The sequence below is a fragment of the Dama dama genome, chromosome 19 (assembly GCF_033118175.1).
Source record: "Dama dama isolate Ldn47 chromosome 19, ASM3311817v1, whole genome shotgun sequence".
NCBI lineage: Eukaryota > Metazoa > Chordata > Mammalia > Artiodactyla > Cervidae > Dama > Dama dama.
In genome coordinates, this window is record NC_083699.1 from 83,474,831 (window position 1) to 83,489,425 (window position 14,595).

The following is a 14,595-nucleotide window of genomic DNA, read 5'->3' on the forward strand; positions in this document are numbered from 1 at the left end:
AAAAGAACTTTGGATTGGGTAGGAAGAGAGTGGCAGAAAAGATAGGAAGCTACAAAAGTTCAGGCCAAACCATATGTTACATAAGATCAGCAGCAAGAAGAGCACAAGCAGGGACACAGTAAGGCGCTCGTGATGGGTGGGAGAGTCAGAAGGGAGAAAGACGCAAGCAGGTCTGTGAGCACCAGAGGATACGTATGTGCAGGTGACAGGGCCTTTAGCGGGCCGGACAGAAGGTGCTGAAGAGCATGACACACGGAAGAGTGGGACTGACCCCCTAAATAGTGGGAGGGGCGAGGACAGAGGCCGTGTTCTCCTGGGAGAAGGGGCGTGCCTCCCCAGACGCTGATGGAGAGGAACTCAGACAGTGGGGACCCAGACAGACACATGCCAAGATGAAAGCAGAAACAGGTGTGGGAGGTAGTCCAGCATGGCCTCAAGCTTTTTAGCAGAGTGAACACAGAGTCATTTGTCTAAGGACTTGAGGTCTCTTAAGGAGTGATCTAGAACAGCCATTGTGAGGAGTGACCAGGAGAGGAAAGCCCAAGGCTCAGCAGGAGCAATGCGAAGAGAGGCAGGCAGGTGCAAATGCGGCCGTTTGCTTCTGCTGAGGTCAGGGGTGAGAGGGGGTTTGCTCTGCATGTGCTTTATTATTCTGTCTCTGATCCCTGGAGAGGAAGGAGTAGAAAATGACTGTCCCCTTGCCAGGCCCTGAGAGCTCAGCCATTTACTCAGACCTCTCTTCAGAGCATCACCTCCCCACAGTCCAGAGTCAGTTTATTATTCTTTAAGTCCAGCCCAGTCTGTGGGGTTTCGAGGGATGGCCTGGGGCTGGGGATAACTTCTAGCAGATCTGCAGGACCCAGAACCGAGGGGCCCACGTGCTCAGCAGCAGGCTGCCAACCCCTTTCCCTTGCTCTCCTGCAGGAACACAATGAGTTCAACTCCTCCATGGCCAGGAGCCAGACCAACACCGCGCGGATTGACGGCCTGCGGCCCGGCATGGTGTACGTGGTCCAGGTGCGCGCTCGCACCGTGGCCGGCTATGGAAAATTCAGTGGCAAGATGTGCTTCCAGACTTTGACGGATGGTAAGGGGCAGGCGGGTGACCTGGGATCAGGGCAGGCAGTCGGTGGAGCGGAAGCCCCTAGGAGGCAGTGGTCACAGCCGAAATGCCAACTGCTAACTGGATTCCAGTGGAATTGCCTTGGAAGGGTTTGCCCCGAGGAGGACCTAAATTCACTAGGCAGAGCATCTGTCTGAAGCCTGGCCGGGTTTTCGCTATCTAGAGGGTTTTCCTTCACGGGTCTCTACCGCGCACGCGCAGAGCCTCCCACATGTGCGCCTGTGTCTGCCCAGCAGTGAGCCCAACACAAAATTAAACAATATGCTCTTCTGGGTTTCTGTGTTGTTTCATCCTCACTCCCACTTCACTCCTCTGCTCTCGGGGCTGGGAGCTGAGTGCACAGCCTCACCATGAGTCAAGGGCTCCGGGAAGAAAACAGAGGCACACACTGGAGGAGTCGCTGTCCCACACGTCTCAGAATATTTAAAACGGCTTCACATGTGACCCCCAGTAGGTCCCGCTGAGGTGTCTCCAGAGAGAACAGCCACTATTTTCCAAGCTGTCTCCAAGGCTAGACAATCCTGTCCCTGAAAATACTTCCACCTTTGGGCTTTATTAGTTCCCTGCTAATCTCTGCTACTCCTCTGAGATCACCCCCTTTAGTTGTTATGAAAATTGTTTCCCTGTAACCTCAGACTTGTGTATGGGTGTCTATTACATTAGCTACTTTCCATAGTGTATGTACTCATTTTTCTACTACCTATCTATATTTATTCACCGATGAGCTGTTTCCTGGTAGCTCCCAAGTGTCAATCTATTCCCAGCCTCTCAAATAGAAAAGCTTTAATTTTTTACTTTATTACTTAAATTATATAGAAAACACTCTGCCCTTGAAAAACATTTTATTTTAGGTCAACAGTTTCTGTTAAGTCATCGGAAAGATTTAAAAATCAAGTGACTTCATATAAAAATTATAATATCTGTTTTCTTTTGAAAAATTGTAAGAGAAGGCAATGCTGGTGGGCATCCTAGCATGAGGACTTTGCCTTGAGACAGAGGCTTGCTGCCCCACACAGGGCTTATCACTTCCCAGTGGTCTGTACCTGGATGTTTCAATGTGAGCTATCTGGCCTCTGTAGGATTAGAGTTTGCAGTCAGTTCTGAGTTTATTTTAGGTGAGTTTGGGCTCATATTTTGAGGATGGTGAGTTAGGGTAGAAAGGTGAGCCACTTTATCCAGATTAATGATGCTGCTGGTGTGAAAAGAACGCAGTCCATCTTCAGTTCCTTAAGGACTCTGTTCCCCTCTTTGTACCTCACTTCACATCTAGATTTATGGGCACTTTGGCATCAAGAGGTACACAGGATTAAAAGCCCAAAATTCAAAAAGCTGTGAGCACTGGTCTCTTGGCAATTCTGCTAGACAAATCAAGAAGTAACAAATTTCTCCCAAGAAGGCTATTCCTTCTACATTTGGCAGTTAAGTTTTGTAAACCCAAGAGGGGCTGGATGTAAGAGAGTTCTGGTAAGTGGCCAAATTGGAGAGTATTTGTCTTAATGACTGAGGTTCACACATCAGTAATAATTATGTTCACTGAGGCTTCAGGCCTCCCTGCAGCACAAAGGTGAGTCTGAAGGTTGTTAGTGATAGGGTCATTGGGTCGAGGAGGACCTGTGGGATCCCACCCAGGGTCAGTGGCCATGCTTTAGACTGGTGACCTCCACAAGGATCAGAGCGGCTGTGGTTCTGGGCTGCACTTAGCTACAACCTGCCAGCCATTGACTTGGCTGCCTAATTTTTTTTAAACTGATTTATAGAGCAGTATAAATCAGTATATACAGTATGTATAGATACAGCATATACTGTGTATCTACATGTTTTCCAAGCATTCTGGGTGATTCTTATGCCCCAGTGTTTGAGAACCATCCTTCTACACTGTGGGTAAAGGAGACTTTTAAACCCAAGGATATTGGTTCTGGAAGCACCTAGAAATCAATTTGAAGGGCTGAAGGTCACATGGCTTAGGAATTTTTTAATTTACATGGACTCCTTCCTGTGGTTCCTTTTATTTATTTTATTTTTGCCAAGTTAACTTTTTAAAAAACACACGTTACAAAAAGTTCTCAGCAGAGGGAAACTGAAACTCTACCTTCACTCTTTAAAATTAATTTCTAGAGAGTGGGAGGCTTCTAGAACAATATCCTTGTCTTTGCAAGTCTCATTCCCTATCCACAAAGTTGAACCATGGTTCCCAAACATCAGGGCACATAAGAACCACACAGAGTGCTTGGTAAACACGCAGATACCCTACTGTTCACTCAGAGGTTCTGATTCAGTAGGCCTGAGGAGGGACCTGGAAATGGGTCTAACGATTGGGCTTGGGTGATTCTGCAGAGCAGGGAACCTCAGAATGATGGGAGTGGGGCAGATAAAATACAGGTCAGTTACATGTGAATTTCAGGTAAATAACAAATAATGTTTGTCTAAGTACCTCCCATGCAATATTTGGGTCATAGTTAGATCAAAACCTTATTTGTTGTTTACGTGAAATTCATATGTAACTGATCATCCCGTATTTTCATTTGCTGTATCTGGCAGCCCCAATTGTAATAGGATATACATGGCTTGACCCCCATCTGCCTCAGTCCTGAAATTTTGTGATGGCTCCTTGATACCAAGTGAGAGAAGAACCACGATAATAACAATAGGCCCCTGGGCCGAGTGGTTTGTATGCATTAAGGAGAAGAGAATTCGTATTTGGGGCATCTGTGATACATCAGACACTGAAATATGTGTCCCGTGATTTAATTTAAAATTTTATTTTAACAGATAAGGAATCTGAGAGTCAGAAAGACTAGATGCTTTGTCTGAGATCACTAAACTTCCCCATGGTAAAGCCGGGGTTTGAGAGAGCTCTGTCCACCTCTGTGACCCACAGGCAGCCACTCCCCCATGTGTTTCTAACACTGGCGGAAGCCGGGACCCTATTCTTCTTGAGTGTGAGCTTGAGAGTTCTGGGCTGTTTCTCGATGTGTCTTCATTCTCTGCAGCACTGGGTGTGGTGCTGGGTGGCTGCAGATGCTCTTAAGCCTCCTCTCAGTCAATCTGTTGACTGGCTGCATCTCAGCAACTTTGTGTCTTAGAAGGTACTTCAGCAGTGGTTTCCATACCCCCTGTTAGATGTATCCTTAGCAAGGCTGACAGACCTTTGAGAGGCCTTCCAAATGAGGGCATGGAGACAGTTTCCTCTGCTCTGGGGCCAATGTCATCAGCTCTTAGTTGTGAGGTCCTTTGTCACTGTTATCTTGCTTTTATTGTTGTTATTATTTGTTTTGGGTTGTTTTTGTGAGCGTGTGTGACTTAAAGATTACTCCTGGTTTGGGTCAGGCTTACAGCTCTGAAATATAGAAACTCTATCTGTCTATCACTCTGATGTCCTTGGTAGCATCGCTGAGTAGCAGCCCCATGCAGAGGGCAGACAGGAAGCTTCTAATACCTCTCTCTCTGCTAGATGATTACAAGTCTGAGCTGCGGGAGCAGCTGCCCCTGATCGCTGGCTCAGCGGCGGCTGGGGTGGTGTTCGTGGTGTCCCTGGTGGCCATCTCCATCGTCTGCAGCAGGTAGGACCCCCGGCCCCACTCCTGCCTGCTGTCCTCAGACCCAGGAAGGCTGGCTCATGGACCCTCCCCGGTCATGTGGACTGAACAGGACCTGACCGTTCAGGGACACACCGTCAGGCTCACCAGTCACCACCCCTTCTCTGTCCACGGGCAGCCTAGAACTTTCCAGATTATTTATTTTCTCTGTGCTTGGGATACATCCTCTAGAGGGGCTGGGCAAGGCTCTGAGCATTCGTCCCCCAACCTCCTTTTTGCCCACTCATTTAACCCCCCGGCACATGATGGTCTTCCTGGAGTGACAGTTACAAAATTTCATTTGACCCTTTGAAACATCCCACCCTGTGCCTCAACCCATCCTCTGGCTACAGAGCTGGGGCCTGGCCACAGGGTGCAGGTGGGCAGCAGGGAGCTAAGGAGGGAAAGAGGAGCTCTGCAAGAGCGGGTCCTACAGGAGGGTGGGTCTGGAAGTTCTTGTGAATTTTTAATACTGCTGCTGCTGCTGCCTTGAGTGGTTAGCCCAGATTCAGCTGGCCCCTCCCGAGAAGTTCCACAGCGCAGCCAGAGTGCTAGCAGGCATCCTCCAGGGCCTCTCACCAAGCTCTGTAGAGACTCTGGCCCTGCCTGACCTCTGAAAGACCCTGACTTGAAAGCAGACCCCACTGCCCACGGAGGTGGTCAAGTTAGAATGCTGGCCACGACAGGAGTTCCGCTTAAGTGACGGTTGCAGTTCCCAACCCCGGGAGAAGCCGGGTGAGCCCCCATCTGAACAGGGGGCCTGGGTGGAGGTCCGGGGAGCAGAGTGGTGTGGGTATACCCTGGCTGAGAGGGCTCCTCTTCCTTATGTCCACAGGAAGCGTGCTTACAGCAAAGAAGCCGTGTACAGTGACAAGCTCCAGCATTACAGCACGGGCCGAGGTGAGTAGAAAGCCGGAGCCACCCACCGCCTGAGCTCCGGAGTCGAGAGGCAAGTGCTTGGGGGACTCCTTATAGGCAGACTGGCCCGTCCCCACTGCGAGCCCCCTCCCAGCCACCAGTTCCCAGAGGCTGGGTCCCCAGGGACCAAGGCTGTCCACCCCATCTGTGTCTACCCACCATGGGCACTTATTGGATGTCTAGCAGGTAGATTATCTTCCTCACTGATAAGCCCATAGAGGACACGGAATGCAGGGAGATTGGGTTTAGCAAGTCAATGAATCCTGAAATCAGACTCAGTGGAAAAAGATGGAGGGTTCTCTATTAACATCTTCTGCCTTATCTTATCCAATGGGGCGGCTGGGGAATGTGTTAACCAAATTCACAGATAAGCCAGAGAACTTGAACAGAGGGAATTAAAAAGATAGCAGAGCCCAAGAGGCCAAAGTGTTGAGATATCTCCCAAGTGTTTTCTTTTAAGCAGTGCCTTCAAAAGTTTTTCACTCATTATCTACTCTCTTTTTTCAAAACCTATATAGAATATTTTTATAGCTAAAATTTCCCTTTACCGACTTGCGACGTTAAGTCCTATGTCAGAATTCTTCTTTGATGTGTGTCAGGATGACACTGCAGGGTCTGCAAAGGTCCCACTGGTCAGCTGGGCTACTTCTTGCCTCCAGGAAGCAGCATGCTTAGATCCTTACAGCAGACATGCTCTGTTTCTAAATAACTCCTTTCAAATTCCACGGACACACTCAGAAACCTGCCCCGGTGCTGTGTGCTCTGCCCTCTCTGCCTCTGGCTTCCTCCGTGAGCCGCATCTCACCTCAGTACCAGCCCCCTCTTCCTGCTCCCTGGGTGGTGAACATGGAAAACAGGCTCTGTCTACACGCACCATAAGCAGTCTTTCTCTGGGTGGTTCTGGGAGTGGAAATGGCATCCGAGACAAAAGTTCTCACCCGAGGTGACCCCAGGCAAGAGAGTGATGCCGTGATGCTCACGTGGCAGTTTCACCACGGAGGAGTTCATCTTCGCATGAGAGCAAGGCTGGGGCTATGCAAAGGTTGCTCTGTAGATATGGCTTTGTTCCCCAGGGTTTTCAATCCAAGACCAAGAACCTACCAAGGGTCTGTAAAGGACTAAGCCCCTGGCAGCTGGGCTGCTGTTGTAAGTCATGGCGGGGATGGGGCTGTGGACTGGGTACTGGCTGAGACCCCGAGGCTCTCTCAGGGTGGTCCAGCTCACACCCATGTTCAGCAACACAAACTGGGGTCGGGGGAGGGCGGTTGGCAGAGCAGCCGCCTTCTAAGGCTACGGGTACAGCTCCTACAACACTCCAGGTCCATCCATCCCTCTTTCTTTCCCCCAGCAGGCCCCCTGGGCCTCCATTTTAACCAGACGTCACTGGTTCTAGAGGGAAATCCTAATGTGATCTCTCTCCTTTGCTCACATTCTGATTTTGCACCTCAAAGCAAAATCTTCAGATACTTTTACTTAACATAAACTGACGCATTTCCCTTCCAGGCAGGTCTTTAGCTTCCTAAGGACAGAGACTTTGATTTGTCTGTGATTCTCACGTGGAGGTGTTCCCTCCAGGGTGCATCAGGATTACCTGGTGGGCTCTCTCCACCACCCCGCCTCCTTGCCTCTGCCTCCTGGGGTTCTGACATCACCCCGCCTCCCTGCTCTGGGTTGATGCCTGGCGACCTTGAGAGCCACTATGCAGTCGATTTCAGATTTGGCATCCTTTGAACTCTTTGGATGAAAGAAACATTTAAAGATGGCCATGTCCACCTGAAAGCAGAGGACACAAAATTGGGTTCAAAAGGTGGAATGCCATTTTGAAAACTAAAGACGCCCAAAGTGAGGATGGGGTACCCTAGGAGGGAGCCCCTCCTTTTAAAGGCACGTGAGTTAAACCTTGTACCCTTCATTGGGGTACAGAGAGTTCCCAAGCATCAAACTGGGGTGCGTCACGCTGCCTTTTTGGCCTCTTCACCCTCAGACCTGACTTCCTTCTCTGGAGAGGCTGGCTTTCCTGGGCCGCCACATGTCACCCACACGCACAGATAGGCTTTCAAAGTGCTCACAGCCTCCTGCTGGGGAATTCTCACCTCTAAGGCCAAGAGAACCAAGCCTCCCTGGTTCTCAGGGTCCACAGAAGACCCAACACCCAGTCCTCAGTAGCAGAAACCACTGAGGATGGCTTAGGCCACAGTGTTGACAAGCTGTGCAGTCTTCATCCCCAGGACTTGGGCACACGGAGTTCTTCCTGCACCAGAGTTCAGTCCCTCTGCTGCCTTAGAAGTCTGTCTTCTTTTTAAATCTGTTCTCCTTTTATAAATGCTCTCTCTTTCTATTCATAACCCTTCTCTTTTTACCCAGTCCCTGAAACCTGGCTCCTCTCTGCACTCTGGTTCTCTGAACTCATAGCCTCACGCACTGAATTGCATCAGTGCATCTTCTCCCACGGACATCCGTCATTCTGACTAACGCTATTACTGTTGGAGAATCAGCCAAAGGGATGTGGAGCTGGGGAAGACACAGCACACACACAGCAGAAGAGGAAACTCAAGGCTCTGATGGAGGACAGACCTGGCCCGAGATAGGGGAGGGTAGGAATAATTAGTTACAGAAAGCTTACCCAGTGCCATGCATGGGGAACTTTATTCTGGTAGCTCATTTCAACTCCTCCAACCCTGACAACCACTCTAGGTGGCAGGCATTAATCTAGGGAGGTTCCATGACTTTGCCAGGTTTCGCAGCTCATGGGTGGCAGAGATGGACCTCAGGTTCTCTAAACCTGCTGCAAAGCCCGTCATCTGTCCATATTGCAGAGGCTTAAGGTGGCTGGAGGTCAGGAGCAGGTCAAAATATGAGGATCAGTCTCAGGAGTCCTAGTTGGTGGTTTGTTGGCTCCTCTTCTGGGTCCCACTGTAGGAGGCGGAAATGCAGATGCCCTTGATCTGAAAGTGCACGCAGCCGTTCCTGGGCTACCTATATGCACGCACCTCACTGGGTGGACGTGGATGCTAACCTGGACGTCTCAGCGCTTCCTGCCCTGGAAGGGACAAGAAACCTGCAACAGCTCCCCAGCCTCACTCATCAGTACCCAAGAAGGCCCCTGCTTGTGTTCCCTGCAGGCAGGGCACAGGGCTTCATACAGAGTCTGCTGGCATCTGTCCTCCCAGACCTGCCTTTCAAGCTGATACGAAGGCTGAAGGAGACATAATAGAAATATTGGCAAACGTATTGCCTTCTCTAGCCTGTGGAGATGCAACAGATCTTGTCAATTTGAGAATACCAAGTGCTTTCCAGGGCAGGCTCTGAGCCTGCAGCACGGAGAATGGACTCATAAAGGAGGATTTGATTGGGGTGACAGTGACTACAGGGAAGGCAGGTAGGGAAGAGAAAGTGGGTGGATATGGTGCCGGATTCTGGGCTGAAGAGCCTGGGAGCCTGTGGTTCATGTTCAAGGGTGAGTGGGTAAGTGTGGGTTTCCCATGTCTAGAAAGAGGCAGACAGATGGTAAGTTCTTATGGTTTCCATGGGACAGTCCTCAGAAGGTGGTGGCTGACTAAAAACCGGCTGGATGGGATGAACCAGGTGGGCTTGGGAGTCTATCTTTAGAAAAGTTCCAGTTGATGCTACATTTGGGAAATGCTACCAGGTACTTATAAGACTTGGATAACTACACACTGGATGGTAGTTAACACTGCACTGAATTCTAAGATGGATGGAGTGAGCAGAAGTGGGGAGAGGTGAGGGCTTGGGAAGGGGTCAAGGGTTTTCAGAAAGCAGCCCTGACAGAATCATGTCCATGTTACAGGCAACTGCAGTTATAATCACAGAGCTGTTTTTATTAAGCTTTGAGAAATTCTGAAAACAAATGAGATATGTATCCAAAATGAAAGACTGACACACACTAATTTCCACACAGGGCAAGAGGACTGAACACGGGGACCTCAGAACATAAGTGTGAGCTCAATCCCTGCCGAACACCCAGGAAACTAAGAAGCAGATGCGTTCAGGGCCTTTAAAACTAAGTTCAGTGATCATTGGGGATTGTTAAGGATTAAATACAGAATTATTTAAAAAGTTATTATTAAGAAAAGCTATATAGGCTTCCCTCAGCTCAGTGGGTAAAGAATCTGCCTGCAATGCAGGAGACCCAGGTTCGATTCCTGGGTCGGGAAGATCCCCTGGAGAAGGAAATGGCAACTCACTCCAACTTCTCCTATTCTTGCCTGGAGAATCCCATGGACAGAGGAGGCCTGGCACGTCACAGTCCATGGGGTCACAAGAGTCGGATATGACTTAGTGACTAAACCACCACCATGGGGCCTTCATCTCATTTACTAGGGCTGTGCATTTGCGAGACATTGCATATGTAGTGGATTTTTATTTTTGCAAAATATTTGATGATCTCCTAAGGGGAAAAAGCACAGTACAGTGGGTACAGAGCTGGTCTTCATACAGAAAGAAAGTAGGTCAGTGAGTCTGTCAGCCAGGGAGGGAGTCATCAGTTTTATCTTAGTCCTTGTCCAATTCAATCTCTTGTTTGTTTGATTGTTTTTTAAAATCATAGTCAGATGCAAGCCTAGGGATGCTTATCAAGTTTGTAGGTAACAGTTGGGAGGTATCAGTAACATCATAGAAGATAGAATTAAAATTCAGAACTATCCAACAGCTCTGAATGCTAATTTGAAATCTGCAAGACAAAATGTTAGAGGGATAAATCTAGAAGCTAGTGTTGGTTAAAACAAAAATAAAGTAGTAAGAAAAGGAGGAGATCTGACTTGCTGACTTGTTTGTATGAGAAAGTTTACGTATTTACTTGATCACATGCTTAATAGGAGTGATAAAAAACTAGTAAAAAAGGCTAAGCACTGCCACTAAAGCAGAAAAATACTGCCAAAAGCCTCCACCTTGAGCACTGACTGTATTAAACACAGTAACTAATTTAATCCTCATAACCATCCCATGAGGTGGATTTCACATGTGAGGAAATAACCTCAGAAAAATCCAGTAGCCTGTACAGAGTCTTGGAGTTAGTGATTTGCAACAAGCACTGACTGTATTAAACACAGTAACTAATTTAATCCTCATAACCATCCCATGAGGTGGATTTCACATGTGAGGAAATAACCTCAGAAAAATCCAGTAGCCTGTACAGAGTCTTGGAGTTAGTGATTTGCAACGTAAAGTTTTAAACTCGGTCTGTCTGACTCTGTGGTCAAGATTAAAGTTTGGATCAGAGGAAGTAATACATGGACATGCTGTCCTCTGCACTGGTGAGAAACATCTAAAGAGACATTCTTGGTTCTGGGGACCCCATGTCAAGAAGGATATTGTCAACCAAGCAGCCGGCCCAGGGAGGGTGCTAAGTCGTGACCTCAAGAGACACCAACTGATTTGGTGCTTGGGAAATGCAGGCAGGGACCTGCTTTTTTTTTTTTCTTTTTTTTCCTGCTGCTCAGTCATGTCCAACTCTTTGTGACCCCATGGACTGTAGCATGCCAGGCTCCTCTGTCCTTCACTGTCTCCTGGAGTTTGCTCAAACTCACGTCCATTGAGATAGTGATGCCATCCAACCATCTCATCCTCTGTCGCCCCCTTCTCCCCTTGCCCTCAATCTTTCCTAGTGTCAGGTTCTTTTCCAATAAGTTGGCTCTCCGCATTGGGTAGCCAAAGTATTGGAGCTTCAGCATCAGCATCAGTCCTTCCAATAAATATTCAGAGTTAATTTCCTTTAAGATTGACTGGTTTGATCTTCTCGCTATACAGGGGACTCTCAAGAGTCTTCTCCAGCGCCACAGTTCAAAAGCATCAATTCTTTGATGTTCAGTCTTCTTCATGGTCCAACTGTCACATGCAGGGAGGGACTGGGAGTTACCACTAAGCATGACACCATCATGGCAAAGAAAGATGACGCTCTTGTGCTTTGTGAGGATAAACGGAACCATCAGTGAGAGATCCAAGTAGGCCGACTTTGATTCAGTGTAAGAATAACCCCCCAAACTGGAACTGTCCATGCAGAGACAGGCTGCTTTGTAAAGAGAGGGGTGAGCTCTCTGCTCTCGCAGACACAGATCTCAGTAAAAGATGCTGTAGAGTGGAGTTCTGCTTTAGGTAAGACACTGGACTTGATTCATCCCAGAAGCACATCTAGCTCCAAGATTTCCTCTAGCTCCAGCCTGCCCTACTCTGGGTGGGAGGGATTTCCCAACCGTACAGAACACAGCATCCAGTGTGCTGGAAATCACCTTGGACACCAGGGTGAAGGTCAGGTATACCTGGAGGAGGGAGACAGACTGGGCATTTGACTGCCTCTCCTGGAGGTACCTGAACAGGAGTAAATGAGGGCCTATGGGAAGAGGAGGAAAGGCCCTTAGGTGCAAAAGGTGGCTGAGTGTTCAGTGAGTGCTTATTAAGTGCCAAATAAATTTAATGAGCTGGCTTCACCCGTGTGGCTGCTGTTGGCTCTCAGCCAGAGCTCTAGAAACCAGGTTAACTCTTTGAATCCCCAGCTCCTGGGCCATTGCCCTCAGGTTCCTAACAGGACTTCAGTGGCCCAGAGACAGGGCGCCTTTTCTGGAAGGACAGTCCTGTCTTGGTCATTGATACCCAAGAAGTAGAGAGATGTTTAACTGTTTTTCCTGAAATACCTTTCTCTATCAAGAAGTAAGTAGCCTGTCATCCACTTTCCTTCTCCTAGAGACACATATTAGGCAATGACTGTGTTTTTAAGAACAAATCTTGAAATGTGGTGAAACCCCCAAACAGAAGGTTGAAGGAAGAGCCTCCTCAGACTCAGTGCTTTTCCCTGCAGCCTTGTTGCCCACCCTGGGGCTCCACCTCTTGGATTGTTCCTCTGACCTTGGCTGAGTACCCATGACCTCCATTCTTTCATGGAAAAAGACATCCACCCATTTTTCCTGGCCTTGGCCCCAAGAAGCAGGTGGAGCAAAGTGTTTCTAGTGCCCATCCACCTTTCCTGGTAGATTTGGTCTAGGAAACTGCCCAGTCCTTAGCCTTCATCCCAATAGCTTCAGCTGTCATTCACGTGTCCCCCACATCCACCACTCCACATCCAGTCTTGCAGCTCTGTTTCTATTCTGAGTTTTCAGACTGACTTCTAGGCACCCGTATGTTTCATCCGTGCATTCAAAGTCTAAAACCACTTGTGCAAACTTCCTGGACAATCAAGTTTCCTTCCCAAAGTGCATCACATAGTTAATAGTACCACTTGATTCTGGAAGTCTTGATATTAGTTCAGATTCTTCTGGTCCTTCCTTCATTCCTCATCTTTAATTGCTCACCAAGTGCTGTCAGTTTTTCCTTTGAAATTTCTCTTGCTTATTCTGCTGTTGTCACTGTGAGGCTCTGGCTGAAAACTGTTATCTTGCACCTTAATTACAGCAACAACCTCGGAGCTGTTTTCTCAGCCTCCAGCCCCTTCCTCATAACAATGCATGGGAGTGGTGAGGGCTGCCGGCAAAATGAACTCCCCGATGTCTTGTTCCCAGTACATCCCTCCCCTGCTGCTGGCACAGTTGTCAGCTCTGTGTCCAGTGGCAGTAGTCGGACGCCTTTGATGGTAGTCAAGGCCCTCCCACTAGTGTATCAGCAGTGTTCCACCTCGGACCCCACTTCCTTCCACACTCAAGGTGGCCACACTCTCCTCACTCATGCAGTGGCGGGTATCACTCTGAGCTGTGCCTTTTGACACTCCAAGCGTGTCCCTCATCAGTGAAGGACCGTGTGACTGGTCCTTTTTGGTCTCTGACTTTGAGACTGGCATCCACAGTCTTCTGCCTTTTCTGGTTTCTGCTGCACTCACAGCTCGTTTCCAGTTGTGGGCTCCTGACTCTAGACTCTCCAGCACTGCTCCCCGGTTAGTTCAGGTCTCAGTGACCTGAGAGCTCCACGAGCTTTTCCCTGTTTTCCCTGTGGCTCCCACGGTCCCTGGCACAGCTGGGCGACAGGTCAGCACTGAGAAAATGAGGAGTGATCAACATCCTGAGGCAGAGGACTGGCTAAGGTCCCTCCCAGGAACTCCTAAACAGCTTCCCTCTTGTGCTTAGATACCTGGACTAAATTTAGGTGAATTATGAGTATGGCAAGGTCTGCCTTGGCTCCAGAATGGGAAAGGAGGGGCAGCCTTCCACCTTCCCCATGGCTCCATCAGATCTGCTGGGACATGAGATATCAAAGATCGAAAATGGCCTAATTAATACACTAGCTTTCTGGACCCTGCTGTGGGATTCCAGGAATCTTTCACCAGCAGGAAGGCATTGAGTGGGCTCTTCCTGGCACCCCTGAAGCCTCTGTCATGGGACCCACAAAATGTTCATGGTACCGTTTTTATACTTTCTGAATGTGCAAGAGGGGTGGATGGCAGCATTCTCTCTTCTCCTTCCACTGTTAATACCCACATGTTACCACCTGATTAGAACTGGCCCTTTCCCAGCCTATGATCTCCTGTCCTGAGACCCTGGCACTTGCAAACATGCTTCAAGCTGACTTTTTAGATACACCCCACAATCTGCCAGCATCCCCCAAATTTGTCCCAGTCTCTTCCCTTTTGAGAGCATCCTGATCTCCTGATCCAGAGTCTCCAGCAATAGCCAGCAGTTTCTTGTGCTTCACGGACTGCTCCATACCACGTAGGAAGGCTCTGGATAGTGGCTGAGTCATTTTTCCCCAAGCTTAATATCTTTAAAGCCTTGGTTCATGTTTAAGATTTTGCAGACCTCCTGGGACTATGGTCCTTTAAAGCTTTGGCCATCCAGGCTGTGACCCTAGTCATAGCTTAAATGAATTTTGAGAGCAAAGAGCAAACATATCTGCAAATCATACCTTCAATAGAAATTAGCAGACTAGAAGATCATAAAATTGAAGACTTTTCTCTCTCTCGGCACCATCAATCAGTTTAGATCTGTGCATACCATTTTTGTGCCAAAGGTATATAACCTATATTAAAAATAATTAAAATAA

The 14,595-nt window shown here is 48.5% G+C and overlaps 1 protein-coding gene across 1 annotated transcript in view; it reads left to right on the top strand.

Annotated features, from left to right (window-relative positions):
* Nucleotides 1-14,595, top strand: part of EPHB1 (EPH receptor B1) — a 449,527-nt gene that overhangs the window by 354,268 nt on the left and 80,664 nt on the right. The window contains exons 7-9 of the mRNA XM_061167645.1: nt 925-1,087; nt 4,575-4,683; nt 5,534-5,598. Coding sequence (XP_061023628.1) covers nt 925-1,087; nt 4,575-4,683; nt 5,534-5,598 — 337 coding nt within the window. The remainder of the gene's footprint in view (nt 1-924; nt 1,088-4,574; nt 4,684-5,533; nt 5,599-14,595) is intronic.